Source organism: Prionailurus bengalensis, chromosome C2 (genome assembly GCF_016509475.1).
Source record: "Prionailurus bengalensis isolate Pbe53 chromosome C2, Fcat_Pben_1.1_paternal_pri, whole genome shotgun sequence".
Lineage (NCBI taxonomy): Eukaryota > Metazoa > Chordata > Mammalia > Carnivora > Felidae > Prionailurus > Prionailurus bengalensis.
In genome coordinates, this window is record NC_057350.1 from 60,635,845 (window position 1) to 60,662,070 (window position 26,226).

At 38.6% G+C, this 26,226-nt stretch overlaps 1 protein-coding gene across 2 annotated transcripts in view; it reads left to right on the forward strand.

Moving 5' to 3' along the window:
- Nucleotides 1–26,226, forward strand: part of GRAMD1C (GRAM domain containing 1C) — a 103,826-nt gene that overhangs the window by 43,721 nt on the left and 33,879 nt on the right. Inside the window, exons 1-2 of one of the 2 annotated variants that reach the window (XM_043594212.1) lie at nucleotides 20,638–20,955; nucleotides 24,328–24,446. In XM_043594212.1, coding sequence (XP_043450147.1) covers nucleotides 24,403–24,446 — 44 coding nt within the window. In that variant the 5' untranslated portion in view covers nucleotides 20,638–20,955; nucleotides 24,328–24,402. Of the gene's footprint in view, nucleotides 1–20,637; nucleotides 20,956–24,327; nucleotides 24,447–26,226 lie in introns of those variants that run through there. The other variant, XM_043594211.1, reaches the window with a different exon arrangement.

Sequence of the window (26,226 nt, forward strand, 5' to 3'; positions counted from 1 at the left end):
GATTATGTGTAGAACAACCAAGGAGATCAACAAGAAAACAGAAGACTTGAACAAAACTATAAACTAACTAGAACTAAAAGACATCTAAGGGACAGTCCACTCAAAACAGAATACACATCCTTCTCAAGTATACATGGAACATTCTCCAGGACAGACCATATGCTAGACCATAAAAGAAACGTTAGTAATTCAAGAGTATTGAAATAATACAGTGGACCACAATGGAATGAAATTAGAACTCAATAACAGATGTTTGGGAAATTCATAAAAAGTGGGTATTAAATAAGACATTCCTAAATAACCAGAGTCCAAGAAGAATTCACAAGATAAATTAGAACATAGTTTGAGTTAAATGAAAACAAAAAGACAACATACTAGAACTCATGAGGTACACTTAAAGCAGTGCTAAAAGGGGGATATTATAACTATAAATATCTATATGATAAAAGAAGAATGATTTCAAATGAATAACCTAACTTTTCACCTTAAGAAATTAAAGAAAACACACTAAACTTAAAGGAAATAGAAGCAAGGAAGTACTAAACATTAGAACAGAAGTGAATGAAAAAGAGATTTCAAAAAGATGATCAACAGAACCAAAAGATTTTTCTTTGAAAAGATCAATAAAGTTGACAATTTTTGGCTAGACTGAACAAGAAAAAAATATTAAAATTATTAAAATCAGAAGTGAAACTGGAAACATTACTACCGACCCTACAAAATGAAGAGGATTCAGGAAGATGGCGGCATAGGAGGACGCTGGGCTCACCTCGTCCTGCTGATCACTTAGATTCCATCCATACCTGCCTAAATAACCCAGAAAACCGCCAGAAGGCTAGCAGAACGGACTCTCCGGAGCCAAGCATAGACAAGAGGCCAATGGAAGAGGGTAGGAAGGGCGGAGAGGCGGTGCGTGCTACACGGACTGGCGGGAGGGAGCCAGGGCGGTGGAGGGGCAGCCCGCCTGGCAAGGCAGAGCCTGAGTCTGGCTTGCAAAAGTGGAGGGGCCGGACTGCATGAGTTCTGATGGCCAGCGGGACTTAACATCTGGAATGTTATAAGTCAACAGCTCTTCTCAGAGAGTGGGAGGGTGAGAGGACAACAGGAGGGAGAGGTGTAGAGCCCTGGAAGACAGAGCTCTGCTCGACCAGGAACAAAGGCGCTGGCCAGTGCCATCTCCCTCTCCCATCCCCCAGCCGAAACCCCAAAGGGAACCAGTTCACCGAACTTGCTTGTGCACTGCGCAAACACCCAACGCTGTGCTTCTGTGGATTCATAACTACGACAGGTTGGCCTCCCTCCCGGTGCTGCAGGGCCCCTCCTACAGGGGACCACCCACAGCAAAGCTAGCTGAGCCTGCCCCTCCCACCCCTGTGCACCTTGTGGATCCACCCTGGTTAATACAGCAGATCCCATCAAAGCAGCACCACAAGCCTGGCAGTGTGCAAGTAGCCCAGACAGGGGCCACACCACTCCACAGTGAGTTCTGCCCCTGGGAGAGAGGAAGATAAGGTACACACCAGTCTGACTGTAGCCCCAGTGGTGGGCTGGGGACAGACATCGGGTCTGACTGTGGCCCCGTCCACCAACACAAGTTACTCCAGACAGCACAGGGGAAGTGCCCTGCAGTTCCACGCCACCCCAGGGACTATCCAAAATGATGAAATGAAAGAATTCTCCTCAAAAGAAACTCCAGGAAGTAGCGACAGCTATCGAATTGATCAGAAACGATTTAAGCAATATAATGGAACCAGAATTATAATAATAGTCATAAAATTAATCGCTGGGCTTGAAAAAATTATAGAGAACAGCAGAGAATCTATTGCTACAGAGATCAAGGGACTAAGAAATAGGAGGAGCTAAAAAATGCTATAAATGAGGTGCATAATAAAATGGAGGTGACCACAGCTTGGTTTGAAGGGGCAGAGGAGAGAATAGGTGAATTAGAAGATAAAATTATGGAAAAAGAGGAAGCTGAGAAAACGAGATAAAAAAATCCAGGAGTATGAGGGGAGAATTAGAGAACTAAGTGATACAATCAAACATAACAATATCCATATAATAGCAATTCCAGAAGAGGAAGAGAGAGAGAAAGGGGCTGAAGGTGTACTTGAACAAATTATAGAACTTCCCTGATCTGGGAAAGGAAAAAGGCATTGAAATCCAAGAGGCACAGAGAACTCCTTTAGACGTAACTTGAATCGATCTTCTGCATGACATATCATAGTGAAACTGGCAAAATACAAGGATAAAGAGAAAATTCTGAAAGCATCTAGGGATAAACATGCTCTAACATATAAAGGGAGACCGATAAGACTAGTGGCAGACCTATCTACTGAAACTTGGCAGGCCAGAAAGGAATGGCAGGAAATCTTCAATGTGATGAACAGAAAAAATATGCAGCTGAGAATCCTTTATCCAGCAAGTCTGTCATTCAGAATAGGAGGAGAGATAAAGGTCTTCCCAAACAAACAAAAACTGAAGGAATTCATCACCACTAAACCATCACCACTAAACCAACCACTAATAAGAGATCCTAAGGGGGATTCTGTGAGTGAAATGTTGCAAGGACCACCAAGTACCAGAGACTTCACTACAAGCATGAAACCTACAGACATCACAATGACCCTATTTTTTTATTTTTTTTTCAACGTTTTTTATTTATTTTTGGGACAGAGACAGAGCATGAACGGGGGAGGGGCAGAGAGAGAGGGAGACACAGAATCGGAAACAGGCTCCAGGCTCCGAGCCATCAGCCCAGAGCCTGACGCGGGGCTCGAACTCCCGGACCGTGAGATCGTGACCTGGCTGAAGTCGGATGCTTAACCGACTGCGCCACCCAGGCGCCCCACAATGACTCTAAACCCATATCTTTCTATAATAACACTGAATGTAAATGGACTAAATTCTCCAACCAAAAGACATAGGGTATCAGAATGTATAAAAAACCAAGACCCATCTATTTACTGTCTACAAGAGACTCATTTTAGACCTGAGGACACCTTCAGATTGAAAGTGAGGGAATGGAGAACTATCTATCATGCTACTGGAAGTCAAAAGAAAGCTGGAGTAGCCATACTTGTATCAGACAAACTAGACTTTAAAGGCTGTAACAAGAGATGAAGAAGGGCATTATATAACCATTACAGGGTCTATCCATCAGGAAGAGCTAACAATTATAAATGTCTATGCACCAAATACGGGAGCCCCAAATATATAAAAGAATTAATCACAAACATAAGCAACCTTATTGATAAGAATGTGGTAATTGCAGGGGACTTTAATACTCCACTTACAATAATGGATAGATCATCTAGACACAGGATCAATAAAGAAACAAGGGCCCTGAATGATACATTGGATCAGATGGACTTGACAGATATATTTAGAACTCTGCATCCCAAAGCAACAGAGTATATTTTCTTCTTGAGTGCACATAGAACATTCTCCAAGATAGATCACATACTGGGTCACAAAACAGCCCTTCAAAGTATACAAGAATTGAGATCATACCATGCATACTTTCAGACCACAATGCTATGAAGCTTGAAATCAACCACAGGAAAAAGTCTGGAAAACCTCCAAAAGCATGGAGGTTAAACAACTCCTAAAGAATGAGTGGGTCAACCAGGCAATAAGAGAAGAAATTAAAAAATATATGGAAACAAACGAAAATGAAAATAAAACAATCTAAACAATTTGGGATGCAGCGAAGGCAGTCCTGAGAGGAAAATACATTGCGTTCCAGGCCTATGTCAAGAAACAAGAAAAATCCCAAATACAAAATCTAACAGCACACCTAAAGAAATAGAAGCAGAACAGCAAAGACACCCCAAACCCAGAAGAAGAAGGGAAATAATAAAGATCAGAGCAGAAATAAACAATATAGAATCTAAAAAAACTGTAGAGCAGATCAATGAAACCAAGAGTTGGTTTTTTTGAAAAAATAAACAAAATTGATAAACCTCTAGCCAGGCTTCTCAAAAAGAAAAGGGAGATGACCCAAATAGATAAAATCATAATGAACATGGAATTATTACAACCAATCCCTCAGAAATACAAGCAATTATCAGGGAATACTATGAAAAATTATATGCCAACAAACTGGACACCCAGGAAGAAATGGACAAATTCCTAAGCACCCACACACTTCCAAAACTCAAACAGAAAGAAATAGAAAACTTGAACAGACCCATAACCAGTGAAGAAATTGAATCAGTTATCAAAAATCTCCCAACAAATATGAGTCCAGGACCAGATGGCTTTCCAGGGGAATTCTACCATACATTTAAAGCAGAGATAATACCTATCCTTCTCAAGCTGTTCCAAAAAAATAGAAAGGGAAGGAAAACTTTCAGACTCATTCTATTAAGCCAGCATTACTTTGATTTCCAAACCAGACAGAGACCCAGTAAAAAAGAGAACTACAGGCCAATATCCCTGATGAATATGGATGCAAAAATTCTCAATAAGAAACTAGCAAATCGAATTCAATAGCATATAAAAAGAATTATTCACCATGATCAAGTGGTATTCATTCCTGGGATGCAGGGCTGGTTCAACATTCGCAAATCAATCAACATGATACATCACATTAATAAAAGAAAAGATAAGGGGCGCCTGGGTGGCTCAGTCGGTTGAGCGTCCGACTTCGGCTCAGGTCATGATCTCACGGTCCGTGAGTTCGAGCCCCGCGTCGGGCTCTGTGCTGACAGCCCAGAGCCTGGAGCCTGGTTCAGATTCTGTGTCTCTCTCTCTCTCTCTGACCCTCCCCTGTTCATGCTCTGTCTCTCTCTGTCTCAAAAATAAATAAACATTAAAAAAAATAAAAAAATAAAAGATGATAAAATATGATCCTGTCAATCAATGCAGAAAAAACATTTGACAAAATTCAGCATCATTTCTTAATAAAAACCCTCGAGAAAGTCGGGATAGAAGGAACATACTTAAACATCATAAAAGCCATTTATGAAAAGCCCACAGCTAATATCATCCTCAATGGGGAAAAACTGAGAGTTTTCCCCCTGAGATCAGGAACACGACAGGGATGTCCTCTCTCACCGCTGTTGTTTAACATAGTGTTGGAAGTGCTATCATCAGCAATCAGACAACAAAAGGAAATCAAAGGCATCAAAATTGGCAAAGATGAAGTCAAGCTTTCACTTTTTGCAGATGACATGATATTATACATGGAAAAACCGATAGACTCCACCAAAGTCTGCTAGAACTGATACATGAATTCAGCAAAGTCGCAGGATACAAAATCAATGTACAGAAATCAGTTGCATTCTTATACACTAACAATGAAACAACAGAAAGACAAATAAATAAACTGATCCCATTCACAATTGCACCAAGAAGCATAAAATATCTAGGAATAAACCTAACAAAAGATGTAAAAGATCTGTATGCTGAAAAGTATAGAAAGCTTATGAAGGAAATTGAAGAAGCCATAAAGAAATGGAAAAACATTCTGTGCTCATGGATTGGAAGAATAAATATTGTTAAAATGTCAATACTACCCAAAGCAATCTACACATTCAGTGCAATCCTAATCAAAATTGCACCAGCATTCTTCTTGAAGCTAGAACAAGCTATCCTAAAATTTGTGTGGAACCACAAAAGATCCTGAATAGCCAAAGTAATTTTGAAGAAGAAGACCAAAGCAGGAGGCATCACAATCCCAGACTTAAGCCTCTACTACAAAGCTATAATCATCAAGACAGCATGGTATTGGCACAAAAACAGACACATAGACCAATGGAATGGAATAGAAACCCCAGAATTAGTCCCACAAAAGTATGGCCAACTAATCTTTGACAAAGCAGGAAAGAATATCCAATGGAAAAAATACAGACTCTTTAATAAATGGTTCTGGGAGAACTGGACAACAACATGCAGAAGGATGAAACTAGACCACTTTCTTACACCATTCACAAAAATAAACTCAAAATTTGTAAAGGACCTGAATGTGAGATAAGAAACCATCAACACTCTAGAGGAGAAAGCAGGAAAAAACCTCTCTGACCTCAGCCACAGCAATTTCTTACTTGACACATCCCCAAAGACAAGGGAATTGAAAGCAAAAATGAACTATTGGGACCTCGTGAAGATAAAATGCTTCTGCACTGCAAAGGAAACTATCAACAAAACTAAAAGGCAACCAACCGAATGGGAAAAGATATTTGCAAATGATATATCAGACAAAGGGCTAGTATCCAAAATCTATAAAGAGCTTACCAAACTCCACACCCGAAAAACAAATAATCCAGTGAAGAAATGGGCAGAATACATGAATAGACACTTCTCTAAAGAAGACACCCAGATGCCAACAGGCACATGAAAAGATGCTCAACCTCGCTCTTAATCAGGGAAATACAAATCAAATCCACACTCAGATATGACCTCACCCCAGTCAGAGTGGCTAAAATGAACAAATCAGGAGACTATAGATGCTGGTGAGGATATGGAGAAACGGGAACCCTCTTGTATTGTTGGTGGGAATGCAGACTGGTGCAGCCACTCAGGAAAACAGTGTGGAGGTTCCTCAAAAAATTAAAAATAGATCTACCCTATGACCCAGCAATAGTACTGCTAGGGATTTACCCAAGGGATACAGGAGTGCTGATGCATAGGGGCACTTGTACCCCTATGTGTTTATAGCAGCACTCTCAACAATAGCCGAATTATGGAAAGAGCCTAAATGTCCATCAACTGACGAATAGATAAAGAAATTGTGGTTTATATGCACAATGGAATACTACGTGGCAATGAGAAAGAATGAAATATGGCCTTTTGTGGCAATGTGGATGGAACTGGAGAGTGTTATGCTAAGTGAAATAAGTCATACAGAGAAAGACAGATGCCATATGGTTTCACTCTTATGTGGATCCTGAGAAACTTAACAGAAACCCATGGGGGAGGGGAAGAAAAAAAAAAGGTTAGAGAGGGAGGGAGCCAAAACATAAGAGACTTTTAAAAACTGAGAGCAAACTGAGGGTTGATGGGGGGGGGTGTGGGAGGGAGAGGTGGGTAGGTGATGGGTATTGAGGAGGGCACCTGTTGGGATGAGCACTGGGTGTTGTATGGAAACCAATTTGACAATAAATTTCATATTTAAAAAAACAAAATGAAGAGGATTCTTACCATGAACATTGTATGCCAACAAATTAGTCTAAATGAAATGGACACACTTGTGACTAGAAAGTCAAAAAACACTGCAACTGACTCAAGTAGAAATGAAAAATCTGAATAGACTTATAACAACAAAAGAGATTGAATTATCAATAAAAAAAAAAAGTCTACCTACAAAGGAAATCTCAGGTCCAGATGGCTTCCTTGGTGAATTGTGGTGAATTGTGGTGAAAGGGATTCTGCGGGCCAACTGCAGCTATATCGCCACCCAGACCGTTCGCAGCCAGAGTTCCTGGATGCAATTGACCGACGAGAAGACACATTTTATGTTGTGTCCTTCCGAAGGGACCACTTGCTGCTCCCTGCCATCAGCCACAACAAGACCTCTCGGCCCAAGATGTCCCTGGTGATGCCTGCCATGGCCCCCAATGAGACCCTGTCAGGCCGGGGGGCTCCAGGAGACTATGAGGAGATGATGCAGATCGAGTGTGAGGTCATGGACACCCGGGTGATTCACATCAAGACCTCCACGGTGCCTCCCTCGCTCCGAAAACAGCCATCCTCGACCCCAGGCAATGCCACAGGTGGCCCCTTGCCAGCTTCTGCAGCCGGCCAGGCACGCCAGGCCTCCCACCACCCCCTCTACCTCAATCACCCCTGACCTGTGCAACTCACACTGACTTAGAGCTGGTGGTGGGGGACGGGAGGTGGGGGGTGACCAAGTGGGTTTTTTCTAAGTTCTCTGATCCCTGGGCTTGGGGCAATTGGTAAAGGAAAGACAGGGTGTGGGGTTAAGCCCTTATTTGGGGGTGAGGGGGTTTACCTCTCTTCTCACCCCTTTTGGGAATATAGGGCTCCTCTCATTTCTCTGAACCCCTAATTCCTGCTTCTTTCGAGATTAAGTTTTGGGGTAGGTGGACTCCTGCACACTCTTTATTCTTTTGTTTCTCTGTTTAGGGGGTGGAGGTGGGAATTTGGTCCCCGGGAGGGACAAGGGACATTTTTACATTTTGGAGCTAGTTACTGGGAGTAAAGGAGGGATGGTGGTGGGAGATCAGGTTTATGTATATGTATACCTTCTTTTTTATTATTAAATAAACAACTTGGAGGGAAAAAAAAAAAAAAGTTTACAGTAGAATCAACATCAATCCTTCACAATGTATTTCAAAAAATGGAAGAGGAGAGAATACTTCCCAACTCAGTCATTGAGGCCACTGTTCCTTTGATAACCAAAACCAGACAAAGAACATCACAAGAAACCTACAGGACAATTTTTATGTTCATTGTGTCTCTGTTCATTTTGTTTATGATTATAGACATAAAAATGCTCAACAAAACCAAACCAAAATCCAAGCCAATTTAGCAAAACAAATCCAACCACATATAAAAATGATTATATGCTGTGACTAGGTAGAATTTATACAGGTGATTCAACCTATGAACATCAGTCAGTGTAATACACTATATTAGTAGAATAAAGGACAAAAACGACATGATCATTTCAATCAATACAGAAAAAATGTGACAAGAGCCAACATCTTTTCATGATAAAAAAAAATTAAGTGGGACTAGCAGGGAATTTCTTTGATCTAACAAAACTAACATACTTAATGGTAAGAGATCAATGCTTCCCCCCTCAGGTCAAGAACAAGACAAGGATGTAGTTTCTTACCATTTCTTTCTTCCATTCTTTTTTTTTAATGTTTATTTTTGAGAAAGAGAGAGAGAGTGTGTGTGTGCACGCATGTGAGAGCTGGGGAGGGGCAGAGAGAGGGAAACAGGATCCAAAGCCGGCACAGCACTGACAGCAGAGAGCCCTAGGCAGGGCTTGAACCCATGAACTTTGATATCATGACCTGGGCCAAATTACAATCTTTCTTGCCATTTCTATTCAACATTGTATTGAAGGCTCTAGCCAGGGAAATTAGGCCAAAAAAAAAAAAAAAAAAAAAGAAGTAAAAGACATCCAATTAAAAATAAAGAAATAAAACTATCTCCACTGGTAGATAGTATGTTTTTGTATATGTAAAATTCTAAGGAAATCCATAAAAACCCATTAGAACTAATAAGTTCAGCAAGTTGCAGAACATATGATCAAAATACAAAAATCAATTATGTATTTCTATACACTCAAAATGAACAATCCAAAATTTAAAAAAAATATAGTTCATTTATAAATGTTTTTTTAACTTTTATTTATTTTTGAGAGACCGAGAGAGACAGAGCATGAATGAGGGAGGGGCAGAGAGAGAGGGAGATATAGAATCCGAAGCAGGCTCCAGGCTTTGAGCTGTCAGCACAGAGCCCGACACGGGGCTCAAACCTGTGAACTGTGAGATCATGACTTGAACTGAAGTTGGATGCTTAACCGACTGAGCCACCCAGGCACCCCAAAAATAGTTCATATATAATAATATAATAATAGTTCATTTATAATAATAATAATAAGAAGAAGAAGAATAAGAATATAATAAGAACTTTAAGATGAACACTGAAAGCTACTAAATATTGTGAGAAGAAATTAAACAATACAAGTGAAAAGAGTCTCATGCTCATGGATCAGAAGACTTGATATTGTGAAGTTGGCAATACTCCCCAAATTGATTTGCAGATTCAGTGCAATCCCTATCAAAATCCCAACTGGCTTTTTTTTTTTTAAGAAATTGACAAGCAGATCCTAAAACTCATATGGAAATGCAAGGTACCCAGAATAGTCAAAACAATCTTGAAGAAGGAGAATAAAATTAGGTGAATTAGTCTGTTAGGGCTGCCATTACAAAATACTACAGACTGGGTGGCTTACACAGCATAAATGTATTTTCTCACCTTCCAGAAGCTGAAAGTCCAAGATCGTGGAATGGGCAGGGTGAATTTCTGGTGAGACCCCTCTCATTGGCTTGCAGCCTTCTCACTGGTTTTCCCTCTGTTCATGCACATTCCTGGTATCTCTTCCCTTTTTTTTTTTTTCATTATTTTTATGTGGAGTTTTTTGTTTGTTTGTTTTTTGAGAGAGAGAGAGCATGAAAGCAGGAGAGGGGCAGAGGGAGGGAGAGAGAGAGGGTCTTAAGGAGGCTCCATGCTGGGCATGGAGCTCAACATGGGCCTTGAACTTAGGACCGTGAGATCATGACCTGAACCAAAATCAAGAGTTGGATGCCTAACTGACTGAGCCACCCAGGCACCCCAAGGTATCTCTTCCTCTTATATAAATACCAGTCCTATTAGGTTAGGGCCCCACCCTCATGACTTCTGTCTTAGCTCAAGCTGCTATAACAAAATGCTGTAGACTGGGTGGCTAAAGGTATAGAAATTTATTTCCTCATAGTTCTAGGGGCTGGAAGTCTGAAATCAGGATGCCAGCTTTGGTTGGGTTCTGGTGAGAATACTTTTTGCCTTCTCATTGTGTCCTGACATAGCAGGGAAGGAGAGAGAGAGCCAGAGCCAGAGTGAGCAAACTTTCTGGTGTCTTTTCTTATAAAGGCACTAATCTTATCATGAGAGTCCTGCCCTCATTTACCTCATCTAAACCTAATTATCTCCCAAAGGCCTCACCTGCAAATAATATCACATTGGGAGTTAGCGCTTCAACATATGAATTTCAGGGGGGAGGACACAATTCAAACCATAGCAACTTCATTAACTTTAATTTTCTCCTTAAAGTCCCTGTTTTCAAATATAGTCACATCGGGGGTTAGGGCTTCACATATAAAATTTAGGAGAATGCAATTCAGTCCATAACATTGGAGGACTTGCACTTTTTTTTTTGATGTTTACTGTAAAGCTGCAATAATCAAGGCAGTAAGTTTACTGGTGTAAGTCTAGACATATACATTAATGGAATAGAATGGAGAGTCCAGAAATAAAATCTTACACTTACCAGCCTTAAATTGATTTTTGACAAGGGTGCCAAAATAATTCAACAGGGAAAGAAGTCTTTTCACCAAATGGTGCTGGCACAACTAGATAGCACATACTAAAGAATGAATTTTGATTCCTACTTTAGATGGTATACAATAATTAAGTCAAAATGGATCACAGACTTAAATGTAAGATCTTAAAGTATAAAACTCTCAGAAGAAACTGTAGCTGTGAATCTTTATGACTTTTGGGTTAGATAGTTGTTTCTTAGATATGATACCAAAACCTCAAGTGACAAAAAAATAAATTGGACTTTAATTCAAAACTTTTACACTTGAAGGTATCCATCAAGAAAGTGAAAAGACAACTCAAGGACTAGGAGAAAATATTTGCAAGTTATGTTTCTGATAAGGCATTCATATCTAGAACATAGAAGGAACTATTACAACTCAACAACAACAAAAAGACAAATAACCTATTAAGAAAATGGGCAAAGGATTTGAATAGTCATTTCTGCAAAGATCTACAAATGGCGAGTAAGTGCATGCAAAGATGCACAATGTCATTAGCCATTCGGGAAACATAAAACCACACCGAGATACTACTTCACATTCATTGGGACAGCTAAAATAAAAAGCAGACCTTGACAACAGTTAAGGATGTGGAGAAACTAGAGCCCTCATACATTGCTGGTGGGGTTCTAAAATTTTGAAAACTTTGAAAAAATAGTCTGGCAGTTTTTATGTTAGACATAGTTTTTGCATGACCCAGCAATTCCACTCCTAGGTTTTTATGCATGAGAATTGAAAGCATGTATTCACACAGAAACTTGCACTTGAAGGTTCTTAGCATTATTCACAAAGCCAAGAAGTGGAAATATCCTAAATGTTCATCAACTGATGAATGGGTAAACAGAGTGTCTATTCACAAAATAGAGTATTATTCATCAATACAAATGAGGGAAGTAATGATACATGTTACAACATAGATGATCCTTGAAACATTATGCTATGTGAAAAAAGCCAGTCCCCAAAGAACATATATTGCATGATCCTGCTTTTATGAAATGTCCAGTATAGGCAAAGTCATAGAAGTAGAGAGTAAGTTTGTTTCCAGGAGGAGGGAGAAATGAAAAGTGACTGCTAATGGATTTGGGTATCTTTTGGGTGTATGAAAATGTTCTAGACTTAGTGGTGATAATTGTACAGCTCAGGATATGCTAAAAACTTCTCAATTGTACATTTAAAGTAAATTTTGTGATATGTGAATTATAGCTCAATAAATCCGTCATTTTAAAAAAATGGCTTGGGGGGTGATGTAGAGATTTCCAGCTGGTAAGAAAGGCTTCTTTGCAGCTGAAGCTTAAACATTGGAGGCGAGAACTTTACCTCCTCTCCTCCCCACTCTCCAGCTAAGCCACTCACTGGAGTGGACACATTGTGGCCTTTGTGGCTCTTATGGTTGAATGGTTTTCGAACTTTGGGGCAGCTGCTGAAGTTGCGGTCTACCAAACAGTGCCCCACTTGTCTGCTTTCACTTTCTCAGAGTCCTGGGGACATGGAGAAGTGGCCTGGAAGTCCCCAGTTGGAGCAGAGAGGAGAGACATGGGTGAGGGTGGGGAGCTTGCCGAGCCCAGCCCCTCCTCCCTCCTTAAGTGAATAGACAAGACTGGCAGTGAAGCACCATGTGCAAGCTCGCCTCGTCCCCATGAGTGTTTTCTGGCGTTTGGGCACCCAGGCTCCCCAGAGCCCTGCACCCATGTTCTTGGCCTGGGCAATGCTAGGGGTGGCGGCCCATGGATGCCTGGTCTGGTAGTGTGCGGCAGCCACCTGCAGGAGTATGGGGCAGCTGCACAAAGACTTCCTGCCCTACAGCTCTGCGTTGCCCTTTCAGCGTTGTGCTGCAGAAAGCCTGTTTCCCCTATGTTAGGCCCGCCATATTCGGCTATATTGTTATAATTACAGTGGGCTGCTCTTGCTGGTATGGGCTGAAAACAGTGTTGCCCTAGAGACATGTCTAATGCTACCCTCCAATGCCAAGTTTTCTGAGTTTTTTGGGAATCCCCCAGTTGCATCCCTCATTTTAATAAGGAGCCAAAGACTGCTATTGCAACCTGCATTTGGTTATGAGCTGGATCTGAGCATCCTTCCCACATCCCATTTGCACTTATAGGTGAGAAAGTTGAGATACATCCTTATTATGAAAACAAGCAACTCCAGAGAAGTGATAAAGTTTAGGTTTACAGATGAGCCAAGGAAGAAACAGATTTGAACTTTAATGAAAAAAAAATTTAAAAAGCTCTTTGAAGTGGGAGGAAGAAAGGTAATTCCATGGTACTTTTAAGGCCACTAAAGCATTTACTGGGTGGGAGTAAAATGTAAACCTCTTTGAAAAGATCCTGATGTCACCTGTGTTCTTGATGTGTACAAAAGGAGTGTCACCATCTTTATTGTAGTTTTGCTTTTTATATCTTTGGATTATTTGGTTCTTTCACGTTGAACTTGTGACTATCTTGATTGGATACCATACCCTCATTTTAATAAACAGAATGGTAACCATTTCTGCTGTATACTAAAACAAAATCAATGTTTAAGCATATTGTGTGTTAAATACAATACAGAACTTAAACTCCAACTAAAGTTGGAGATGAGATCTCAGTTTTAAAACTGCCCTCACCATGGGGGCTCCTGGGTGGCTCAGTCAGTTAAGCACGTCTGACTTGGCTCAGTCATGATCTCACTTTTGGGTTTGTGGGTTTGAGCCCCGTGTCCGGCTCTGCACTGAGCTCTTGGAGCCTGGAACCTGCTTTGGATTCTGTGTCTCCCTGTCTCTATGTTCCTCCCCCATTCACATTCTGTCTCTGTCTCTCTCAAAAATAAACATTAAATAATTAAAAAAAAATAAAAAATAAAACTGACCTCACTAGAATTTTAAACATTGTGGAATTCACCTGGAAAAGGAACTAGAAAACAAAACCAAAACCACCCTTCCTGTATTTTCCTAGTGGTCTTTGAAAAACAGTTTTTTAAAACATACTAATATCTGTAACAATTGTAGCAATTCTCAGTTATGAGGTATTAGTTGTCAGGCATAATGCTAAGTGCTTGGTACAGTTTTAGTATTGTCTGCAATTTTTACACACTTCAGTTGCCTTCTAGTTTTTGAAAGTGATAAAGCCGCATTGGTTAGATTTCTTGAACTTTCATAATACTATTCCTTCAAAAAAGCAAAATCCATAAAATATACAGTATAACTACAAAATTCTATAAAAAACCTAAGCCATTTGAATAATACATTTTATATATATATTATGCACATATATACACACACATATATATATTTTTTTCTTTCCCCCAAAATATTTTTAGGGGCACTTGGGTGACTAAGTCGGTTGAGCATGTGACTCTTGATTTCAGTTCAGGTCATGATCCCAAGGTTGTGGTATTAACCCCTGTGTTGGGCTCTGTGCTGAGCATGTTGCCTGCTTAAGATTTTCTTTCTCTTTCCCTCTGCCCCTCTCTCCCATGTACACCCTCTCTCAAATATGTAAAATGAAAAAAAAATTTAATTACAAAATATTTTTAGAGAATTTAAGTTCAGAATATTATATTTATGTTTACTTGTGACTGGGGATCTGAGAGTAAGAATAAGTATGTCTTACTTAGTTTTACTTCTTACATGACAAGGCCTTAAAAACAAAGCAAACTAATCTAGAAAAAAGATTAAGGTAAATACAACAAAATGATTTTTAAATTGTGTGTGTGTGTGTGTGTGTTCTGTGTGTTTTATTGATTTCTCCAGTAAAATAAATCCACAAAAAAGGAAAATAGCTAGAGGCAAATACGATGCCTTTCAGAAAGAATGCTTTTAAAAGTACATTTTTTTTCATTCATAAGCTTCGTCTGATGTATTGCTTCAGAAAGAACAGTTTATTTCAGATATTTGACTTAGCTTAACATAAATCCTCAGTGTGTAGACATGTGTTTAACCTGTCACTATGGTTAGTCATGCAGTAATTTATAGCACTTCAGCTTAGTTCACAACCTTTGAGCTTAGCACCTTTTCCTAAAATTTTTTTTAATGCTTATTTATTTTTGAGAGAGAAACAGAGTGTGAGAGGGGTAGGGGCAAAGAGAAAGGGAGACACAGAATTTGAAGCAGGCTTCAGGCTCTGAGCTGTCAGCACAGAGCCTGAGGTAGGGCTTGAACTCACGTACAGTGGGATCATGACCTGAGCTAAAGTCAAATGATTACCCATTAGATGATGACCCGGGCTCCCCAGCACCATTTTTATAGACAGCACGTTGAATATCTGCGATTTGTGGGGCCAAAAGACAGTGGCAGCTCCATTCTTTGATACAAACAATTGGTGGTTTCTGTCTTTTGTGAAGAAGCGTGCAACCATGGTTTAAGATAATACTGTAGGCCTTTCCCCATCCTCAGCTATTTTGTTTAAAGCTCCTACCCTTCCATGTTCTATTTCAGAGCCAAACAATCTTGCCATCTGTTTTTGTATAGTCCACAAAGTAGGAATGGCTTACCTTTTTAAGTTGGTTTTAAAAAAACCAAAAGAAGAATAATATTTCATGGCACAATTATATGAAATTCACATTTCCTTGTCCATTAATAAAATTTTACTGAAACATAGCCACATTCTTTTGTTTATTTATTATATGGATGCTTTCACACTGCAGCAGCAGAGTTGAGTATTTGCAAGAGACTGGTCTACAAAGCCTAAAATATTTACCGTATGGCCTTTCACAGGAAGTTTTTGACCTCTGAACAATACTACAGCCAAATTTATCTTTTTTAAAATGTATGCCTACCAATATTAGCTTCCTGCTTAATACCCATATCCCTTGGAATAAAAATCTAAAATTTTATCTAGGGACCCCATGATCAGGCCCCAGCCCACCATTCCAGCTTCATCTCAACACACCCTCCCCATTCTTAAATGTTCTGCCTTTCTCCCCTGCTCCCCCTACAGTAGGTGTTCATGCATGGTCTTTGTGCCTGCTTCTTTCCCGCCCCTAGTTTGAAATGGAACTCATTAATGAGATGAAGTCAAGTCCATTCCTTTACCTTTCTATAACATCTTGCAATTTTCCTTTGTAAAGTTCACTATACATATAATTCTGTGTTCTATTTCTGTTCTCCTTGCTTGACTATAAACTCCCTGAACATAAGGACCATGTCTGTCTTGTTCATTGTTCATAGTGTTCATTGTTCATAGTGACCAGGTCAGTATTCACTATAGAACTTTGGCATACATCTTGTTTTACTCAGTATTGTCTGGCACTCTGTCAATAATGCCCTTTACTCTCAAGAGTGGACAATAAGTTATAGTGTTACATTATACATAGTAGATGCTCAATAAATACTTTTTGAATGATTCAGTTTAGTAAAAAACTTTAATGATTTTGACTCCAGATGATCATTACGTTTAAATAACAAGACTGTTTCTGGGGGGCCTGGGTGGTTCAATCGGTTAAGTGTCGGACTTTGGCTCAGGTCATGATCTTGTGATTTGTGGGTTCGAGCCCCGTGTTGGGCTCTGTGCTGACACCTCAGAGCCTGGGGTCTGTTTCAGATTCTGTGTCTCCCTCTCTCACTGCCCCTCGCCTGCTCATGCTCTGTCTCTCTCTTTCAAAAATAAACATTAAAAAAATTTTTTTAAATAAAAAAATAAATAACAAGACTTTTTCAATTCTCTGCTCAAGGAAAAGGCAAACGATGGGGAGAAAACAGGCATTTGGTTACAGAAACAACAGTCAAGGTATGCCTTAACTCAGTTTTTTAAACCTCTATGCGACATGAGAACAAATGATTATTTGGAAACACTGAAGAATCCTCAGTTGCCAAAGGAACGTTATCTTTTGTATACTTGAATTATCAAGAAAACAGGATGAATATATAAGGTTATTACTTAAATTTTTTTTAATGTTTATTTATTTTTGAGAGAGAGAACGCCTGTGCAAGTGGGGGAGGGGCAGAGGAGACAGAATCCGAAGCAGGCTCCAGGCTCTGAGCTGTCAGCACAGAGCCTGATGCAGGGGTCGAAGCCACAACCTGTGAGATCATGACATGAGCCGAAGTTGGATGCTCAGCTGACTGAGACCCAGGCACCCCTATAAGGTTATTACTTTTAACAAAGCTTAAAAGTTAAAAGTTTTTTTGGTTAAAGCTCAAGCTCAATATTAATCCTTTCATGTTCCTTGTGTTCATGTTCCATGTTCCTGCCAATACAGGCAGGATGTGTATAGAGTCAAATTGCTCTTTTTGTACTATTTTTCTTTCAGAGAGATAATGGTGGTCTCTCTTGCCAGTATGTGGGGGCTGCTATGAAGCTAGCTCTTCATGCAAATTTAAGAATACATTTTGAGACTGATTATTTAAAACCAGAGCCTCTGAGAGCAAAAATTTGCACTCATTTTAAATTCTAAGGCTTAAAGAGACAGACTGGCTTTCTGACTTATTTCCTAAGGTCAGAAGCAGGGGCATGTGTCAGAACTAGGGGTAAGGTGATGAGAGGAGCTCTTCTGATATACACAGACACCCCCCTCCAAAGTTTGATTCATGTCATTCCAGCTTCTGTTTTGGGAATTGCTAATAGGAGAATGACAAAAGGGTGTCCTATTCCTCAGGTGTGTTGGAGAAAAATGGATTTAAAATGGTTGGGGGTGCCTGAGTGACTCAGTTGGTTAAGCATCTGACTTCCGCTTAGGTCATGATCTCACAGTTCATGAGTTCCAGCCCCGCATTGGTCTTGCTGCTGTCAGCGCAGAGCCTGCTTTGGATCCTCTCTCCTCCTCTCTCTCTGTCTCTCTCTGTCTCTCTGTCTCTCTCTCTCTCAAAAATAAACATTTTAAAAATAAATAAAACAGTTGGTTGATTATATTAGTATGTATAAAGAACAAATATGTCAGTCTGAAGGGGGGTTGGCTGGACTTAGGCCAAGAACTTAGGACAGAAAAATAGAGTTACAGAGGCCAACTGAGATCACTAGAGAAATGTACAGAGATGAATCATCAGTCCACACCAACATCACAGTTGGTCCTTTAAACTGTCTACCTTTGCTCTGATTCCATGCTTATCATGCAAATTTCTGATTAGTAATACCTGACTTAAAAGGTGTTGAGCACCCTGTGTGGCAGAATGAAAGATTTCCAGTGACTAGAAAGGACTGTCCCCCTGTTGTGCATTAGTGCATTTACCACTGACAGAGTATATGCAGTATGTGAGTGTGGCTTGTTAAAGTTAGCCACTCTGAGTGCAACTACAGGCCACTGACAGTGCTGGGGCCATTCTCCAAAAGGCAGTCAGTTTAGGAAGTTAATGTCAAATTCTGAGACCTTTTGGAAGAGTGTCATCCAGCCTTCTCCTGCAGACTCCTCAGTCTTGTCAAATCCCCTTATTCTTTCTCCTGCCTCTCCCCAGTGATCACTTGTTTTGGAATTCCTGTACTTGGAAATCTAGTTTTCCAGTAGTGCTATAAATCTAAGTACAACATTCAAACCTGCCTGGAAAAATAAGTGTAAAATTGCTGACTGTTTTAGTCACGTTTTCTATATAATAGCCTGGTAATGGAAAAGTATTTGTATTCTTATATTGTTCCCTCTGTTTTACCTTGTTGGTTAGCAGAACTCCTCCACCTGTTTTCCCTCAGTTGGTGAAGTGTACCTCCTTCTACCTGGTCACCCAAGCCAGAAACCTGGATGTATCCTTGTTCCTTACCTCTCCTTCCCCAACCATGTTGTGTTGTTCACCAGGGCCCTCATCATTTCTACCTTGAGCCATTACAATAGTCTCCTAAATACCTCTTTTTAACACTGTAATTTGTCCTTTAGATTGTTACCAAAGTGATAATGGTTTTAAAAGTGTATCTTTCAAAAAACAGGTTTGAACTTTTTACTTTTCTATGTGAAACCATTAGGTGGCTTTTTATATTTTAATTTTTTAATGTTTATTTTTGAGAGAGAGAGAGAGAGAGAGAGAGAGAGAGAGACCACGACTTGGGGAGGAGCAGAGAGAGAGAGAGAGAGGGAGGGCCAGAGGAGCTGAAGCAGACTGTGCACTGACAGCAGAGAACCCAGTGTGGGATTCAAACTCAGGAACCGCGAGATTATGACCTGAGCCAAAGTCTGATGTTTAACCCGACTGAGCCACCCAGGTGCCCTGGCTTTTCATATTTTAACAGTGTAAACCCCATTTTCCTCAGCATGGCATACAAAGCCCCTCATGCCCTGGCTGCTTCCCCACTGACTCTTTCCTTCTCCCTTCTCTTCCTTCCGCACCCCCCCTTCCCTTCTTCCCCCTGCTAGTCTTGGTGAACTGGCTTGCCAGGCTGTTTCCTTGGCATGCTTGCACTTGCCATGGATGTTCTCCATGTACTTGATCTGTCAGCAACATTCCACACTACGACACACTCCCTCCATTTTGAAGCACCTTCTTTCCTTGAATTCCATGACATCATTCTTTCTGGACTTCCCTCTTACCTGTCTGGTATTTCCTTCATTCTTTTTTTTTTGCTGGCCACTCCTTTGTGTGCCAGGCTTTCTTAGGGCTCAGTCTTAGGTTCTGTTTTCCCTTGTAAGCCTACTAAATTTACTGAATACTTACTGATGGTTTACTATAAGAATTTTTATATTTAGCATATAAGTATATATGATCTTAGTATATATGTTCATTTACAGTATAGCTAAGGTATATTTTTCTCATAGCAGTTTGGTTACCATAATAGAGTAAGGATATCTATCTATAATTGCAACCCATGAGAATTTCCATAACATGCCAAAAGCATTGATTTTTAGACAGTGTACTGTATCCCCCATGTGTGCTTTCTTTGTTTGAGGGCGTGCTATTCTCCGGTGTTGCTCTGGTCCCTCATTCTGCTGTTGCATTAAATGATTAGGTTTTAGCAACCCCCCAAAAGGATATCCTTGCAGTTCATTGAGTAGCATTTGATGTTGTCTAACACCTTACTAAATTAAATGGAATACCTAGGTAGAAATTCGGGCAAGCTGTGATTTTTTTATTTAGAGGAACATTTTTCTTCAGGAAAAATTGGAATTGGTAGATGAGACTCTCTGTGTGTTTATTATATCCCAGGTCCCTGCCAGGAAATTATTCTGAAGAAAGTAAAAAATATTTTTAAAGGAAAGAACTATTGAGTAATGAAGATGTAAACTTTTCAGTGATGAATGATGTGCTGAGGGCTTATTGGAATTGCTTGACCTGAATAGCTCACTCTTCTTGCCATTTCCTGGCGTTCCATTTATAATACTCAAGAACTCAATCTTTGATAGTGATAAAGGGTTAATGCATGAGTCTGATGAGGTGCTACATCAATACTGAAGAAGTGGCATATGAAGAAGTAATAATGACATTGCTAGAAATGAATAGAAAGCGATAGCATGGAGGAAGAAATTTAGCCCTTGATATATTTAATCCTTAAAATGAGATTGACATAGTAATTGAGCATAAGCAAGATATTTTCATTTGCATTTTATTGTTTCTAATCTTCTGTGGAACAGAAGAAATTGAGAACTGTCCCTTTAATAAAACCCTGTTTACCTATCCTCTTCTAGTAGGAGTGGCTTAGGAACCTGTAGAGTGAGGTGTAACTACCAATTCTGCATTCTGACCTGCAACCTTGGAAAGAGTGCTGATACTACAAACCAGGAAGTGACAAATAATGTGCTTTGAACTCTGTAGGACTTGTCTTTCATAAGGAAAAGCCTCTCATAACAAAAAGAGAAGATTGAAACAGTGATTTTATGTAGTTGCCATTAAATATTGGGAACTCTGCTGCAGATAAAGACTTTGCAGAATACTTAGAATACAAAGCTTTCTGGGCCAGAAATTGATCTTCTGACTTTTGAGTCGTATCTGATTGCTGCTTGGTTCATCTTTATTTTGTTAAAGTAGCCTGCAGGCTGAACCAGGACTCTTCATTGTTTGCAGGTACGTGGTCAGCCTTTGGTTAAAATTTAGGATGTTTTTTAAAACAACCTCTTTAGAAAATTATTGTTATTCAGAGAATTATGAATATCAGTCTGGGTATATGTTTTAATGTTTAAATATTCAACACAACTATAAATAAATGACCACGTTTTTGTCTTTTCTGATCAACTTTATGGAAAAACTTGTTTTTAACAAATGAGCAGATCTATAAAATGGTGAACTTAAAAAAAGATGGTGAATTAAATGAGTTCTATTTTGTTTTCCACTAATTTACATACATAGATACTTTATATATATACTTTATATTTTTATAAATTTATATTTATATATGTAAACATATACTTTATATATAAATACTTTATATTTTGTATAGAAGTTCCTATATATATATATAAACTCAGAAATGAAAAAGTATATTGAAATTACCCTATTAACTATTCACATCTTGATAGTTTTTGATAATGTATTTAAAACATTCATGTAGTCAAATAAAATTGTGTTTTTATTGTTAATATTTTATGTCTAAGTTTCATGTCATTCAGTTGTAGGAAGTCACCTGAATATTTATAATTGTTTTATCTACTTCTTTTAGTCTGTTTTTGGAATAGTTTGATATTTATTATTTCAGAGAAGTTTTTATAAAATAATCTTCCACAAGTATATTGAAATATTTCTTGTTTCTCTTTATAAAGTTAACCATCCACTTATGACACTAGAAGTATTTCAAAGATAATGTCTTTGAAAGATTGAGTTATTAGTATGAGCTAACTGCTGTACACAAATGGCTTTTTTGGAGTGGGAATCAGAAAAGAAATGTGTTAGGATCAAGAATCAAGTTCCTTAACTTTCTCTACCACTAGTGATCCTTTTTATTTTTCTTTTGTGGACACTAGTCTTCCAAAGACTTTGTCCACCAAGCAAATGGTATATAACTAAATAATAAAATCTTAGAACATTATTGTTTATTAGACAAACATTATTTGCAATGAGAGTTTCTTATGAGCCTGAATAACTGCTCTAGGCTAATGTAATTCAGCCTCAAAGGGGCCTGACATTTTACTTAGCTTGAATAACTTTATTGTAGGTAATTGTTTGGATACTTTTTATTTTTGGAAATATTGATAGTAATGTCTGAATTTTCATCAACTACTCTTGTGGAATCTTACCAGTCTGGGTATGGCAAATTGGAAACTAGTGGTCTAAAATGCAGAAGTTTTTTTCTTAATTTCTTCGAGGTTCTGTAAAATATAGTGAAGGTCCTCTAGTGTAATGTAACAAAGATTCCATAGCCACTAGACATGGAGAAGAAACAAGGAGAAAGAAAAAAGAAAGTGGCATCTGTCAAGGGGAATATCAGGGAGGAATTTAAGGCATATATTTGGCCCCCTTAAATCTCCCTATATTTATCTCTATTTTCCAACTTAATTTTTTTTTTACCCCAGTTAGGTCAATAAACTATTAACCGACTGCAAAATAGACATTACCTATGTTCTTTATGTATTTATTTTGTATTTGTGTGTTGGTTTCTCTCTCTCAAAATTTCCTCCTCTCTCCATTTTCCCCATTCATGTCCTTCCTTCAGCTCTGCTAAAGACATTTAGCCAATGTGAAGCCTTATCTGATCACGCTAATCCACAGTAATATTTCTTGCCTTTAGACTTTAAAAAAATCTTTTTTTACATTTATTTATTTTTGAGAGACAGAGAGACAGAGCATTAGTTGGAGAGGGATAGAGAGAGAGGGAGACACAGAATCTGAAGCAGGCTCCAGGCTCTGAGCTGTCAGCACAGAGCCCTACGCAGGGCTCAAACTCACAAACCATGAGATCATGACCTGAACCGAAGTCAGACGCTTAACTGACTGAGCCACCCAGGCACCCTTGCCTTTAGACTTTATAGTAAGTTGATTGTATCAGTACTTTAGTACTTAATATTATAGCCTGTCATATTTAACTTAAAAGTCTCCCATGGTTCTTCAACTATATTATAAGTTGTTTGAGAACAAGGAGCTTAACTTGTATATATCATGTTTATTCTTAGCCATGTAGTGCAGTGATACATGTTTGGAGGTTCTAAATAAATATTTGCTAAATGAATGAGAAATAGTCTTGCCAACAGTTGCCTCAGGTGTTATGTTGCCTCCCTCTACTGTGCTTAATCATGTAATTAACCACCTAAAATGTTTCTAGAAATCAGACCATTGGTTATCTTATTATTATTGTTTTTGTTTTGCTCTACAGTGCATGCATGACTTTTTTGTTTTAGATGATTTTAACACTGATATGTTACCTATAAAGAACAAGATGGATTTTTTTATAAATGAATTAAAGGAAATACTCTGAATTCTATCCTGTTGCCTTTTATATTGTAGGAAAATATAACTTAAAATTTACTGATATATAAGGTGTTAAAAATGGTCAAAATATTCAGATACATTATGGATTAAGAGAATGGTTTTGAGTTGATGATTAGAACACTGAATGCTGATCCAGTGGTCATGGTAGACAGTTGGATTGTAGAATTTATTTATTTATTTATTTGTTTATTTATTTATTTATTTATTTATTTATTGGGCTGTAGAATTTAAATTTCTTTTTTAAGAAAATTTCTTTTTTAATTTGAGAGGCAGAGAGAGACAAAGCACAAGTTGGGGAGGGGCAGAGAGAGAGGGAGACACAGAATCCAAAGCAGGCTCCAGGCTCTGAGATGTCAGCACAGAGCTGGAAGTGGGGCTTGAACTCATGAACCGGGAGATCATGACCTGAGCTGAAATCAGACGCTTAACCTACTGAGCCACTCAGGGACCCCTGGATTGTAGAATTTAAATTGCAGATTAGTGATTGCCCAATAATACTATGAACAAATTATTTTATGAAGAGACAATTTGAAACCTCTTACTTCTCATTTAAGTAGTTATTATGTTATACACTTTAAAATCATCATTTTATCTACTCCCAGTATCAACCCTGTCAGGTAAGTTTTGTTAACCCGTTTTTAAAAAATGTTTATTTATTTATTTTGAGAAGGAGAGAGAGCACGGGCAGGGGAGGGGCAGAGAGAGAGAGAATACCAAGCAGGTTCCATGTTGTCAGTGCAGAGCCTGAGGTGGGACTCAGTCTCACGAACTGTGAGATCATAACCTGAGCCGAAATCAAGAGTAGGACGCTAAACCTATTGAGCCACCCAGGCACCCCTGTTAACCCATTTTTTATACATGCAGAAAACTGTCATTTGAAAAGGCCAAATAACTACCAAACTTTCACATTTAGAATCTGCACAACAGGTCATTTTGACCTCAAAATTCATGTTTGAATCACTATGTTGTAGTATCTTATATTTTCCAATATTCAGTGTAATTTTTGTGTCATTTTAGAGCTTGACCAGACAGGAATTCTGGCAGCTGCTCCAGCAGAACTATGGTAATGAGCTAGGCTTAAATGCTGAAGAGATGGAAAACTTGTCTTTGTCAATCGAGGATACTGTGCAGCCAAGGTAGAGCAAAATGTTAACTATCACAACTTATTAATCATTAATGAAAGCAGAATTATTTTAGACTTTACCAATTTAGAATTTCTATTAAATTGTCCTTGGGTGGAATTTGCCTCTTTGGTCTTTGTAGTGGAATGAAGTGAAAGGTGAGGACATTGAATAGTTTGCTAAATTGGTAAGCAAATATAGGACATATAAGGAAATGTTAATTTTGTAACTCTGTTACCTAGGGTTTGCTTAAAGCATAGTTTTAGTAAAACTTTTTATTAAGGGTCTGAAGAAGTACCTAGTGACATCTCTGAGGTTGTAGATAACAATAAAATAAACTAGCTGGTAGGTATTTTGAGGGATACAAAGATGGTATGATGTTTCCTCAAGGAAACCCTAGCATAGTGCTTGACATGTAGTTGACACTCAATAAATACTGAATGCATTAATGAAAGGAGCTGATACTACTATGGAGAATGCAAATACTTATAATACAGGGTTGAAAATGACAAAGGCCAAAAGGAGCAATAGATAATATGATAAATTCAGAGATGAGATTATTTTTGACTGATGGGGATTCTTTGGAAGAGTGGATATTTTTATTAACCTATACAAGTAAAAGTGCATTTTGTCCAATGGTAATTGAGGTCGTAGCAATAAAAACAATTAAGGATAATACATTAAAATTCTATAGTAGACATTATAAATGACGGAAGCAAGTGAAAGAAGTGAGTTACCCAAGAGCACGTATTGTACAATCCATTTATGTGAAATGGAATCCAGAATGAGCACATCTATAGAGACAGAAAGTAGATTAGTATTTACCAAGGGCTGGGAGGAAGGGAGAATGGGGAGTGATTACTAACAGGCACAGGATTTCTTTTTGTTGATGAACATACTCTAAACCTAGATAGTGGTTGTGGCTGTACAACTCTATAAACCACTGTATTGTACACATTAAATGGGGTGAATTTTATGGAATGTGAGTTATATCTTAATAAAACTCTTAAAAATTCTATAGCAAGTTAAAAATGGAAATCTTTCAGAAGTCTCAGTATGTTTACAGTTTTTTTTCTTCTATTTTAGGTAGTCTTCTAGTTATGCTGATCCTCTATATACTGTTTCAGCTCAGCATCAATATTTTAGACTTTTTTACGTGGTTGCACATGCATATTTTATTAGTTTTCTGTAAAGTTAAAAATTTCCATTGTACTACTCTCCTTGTAAAGTTTACTAGTGTTTCTTAGGTACTGGGGCTGGGTAGAAAAACAGTTGACATAATGTAGAGAGCCTTGGGTTATGGTAAAGAAGATCTGGATTCTTGTCTGGACTTGGCCACCAAATATCTGCACAACCTCAAGCAAATCTCGTAGCCTTTCAGATCCTCACTTTACCCATCTCTGAAATGAGGTAGTTAAACTAGATAATCTCCAAGGTCCCTGCCAACTCAAGGAGTTTCTTGTGAAGAAGAGAATATTTTTTTTATTAAAAATTTTTTTTAATTTAATTTTTTTTAATTTACATCCAAGTTAGTTAGCATATAGTGCAGCAATGATTTCACGAGTAGATTCCTTAATGCACCTTACCCATTTAGCCCATCCCCCCTCCCACAACCCCTCCCCTAGCCCTCAGTTTGTTCTCCATATTTATGAGTCTCTTCGGTTTTGTCCCCTTCTCTGTTTTTATATTATTTTTGTTTCCCTTCCCTTATGTTCATCTGTTTTGGTTCTTAAAGTCCTCATATTAGTGAAGTCATATGATTTTTGTCTTTCTCTGACTAATTTCACTTAGCATA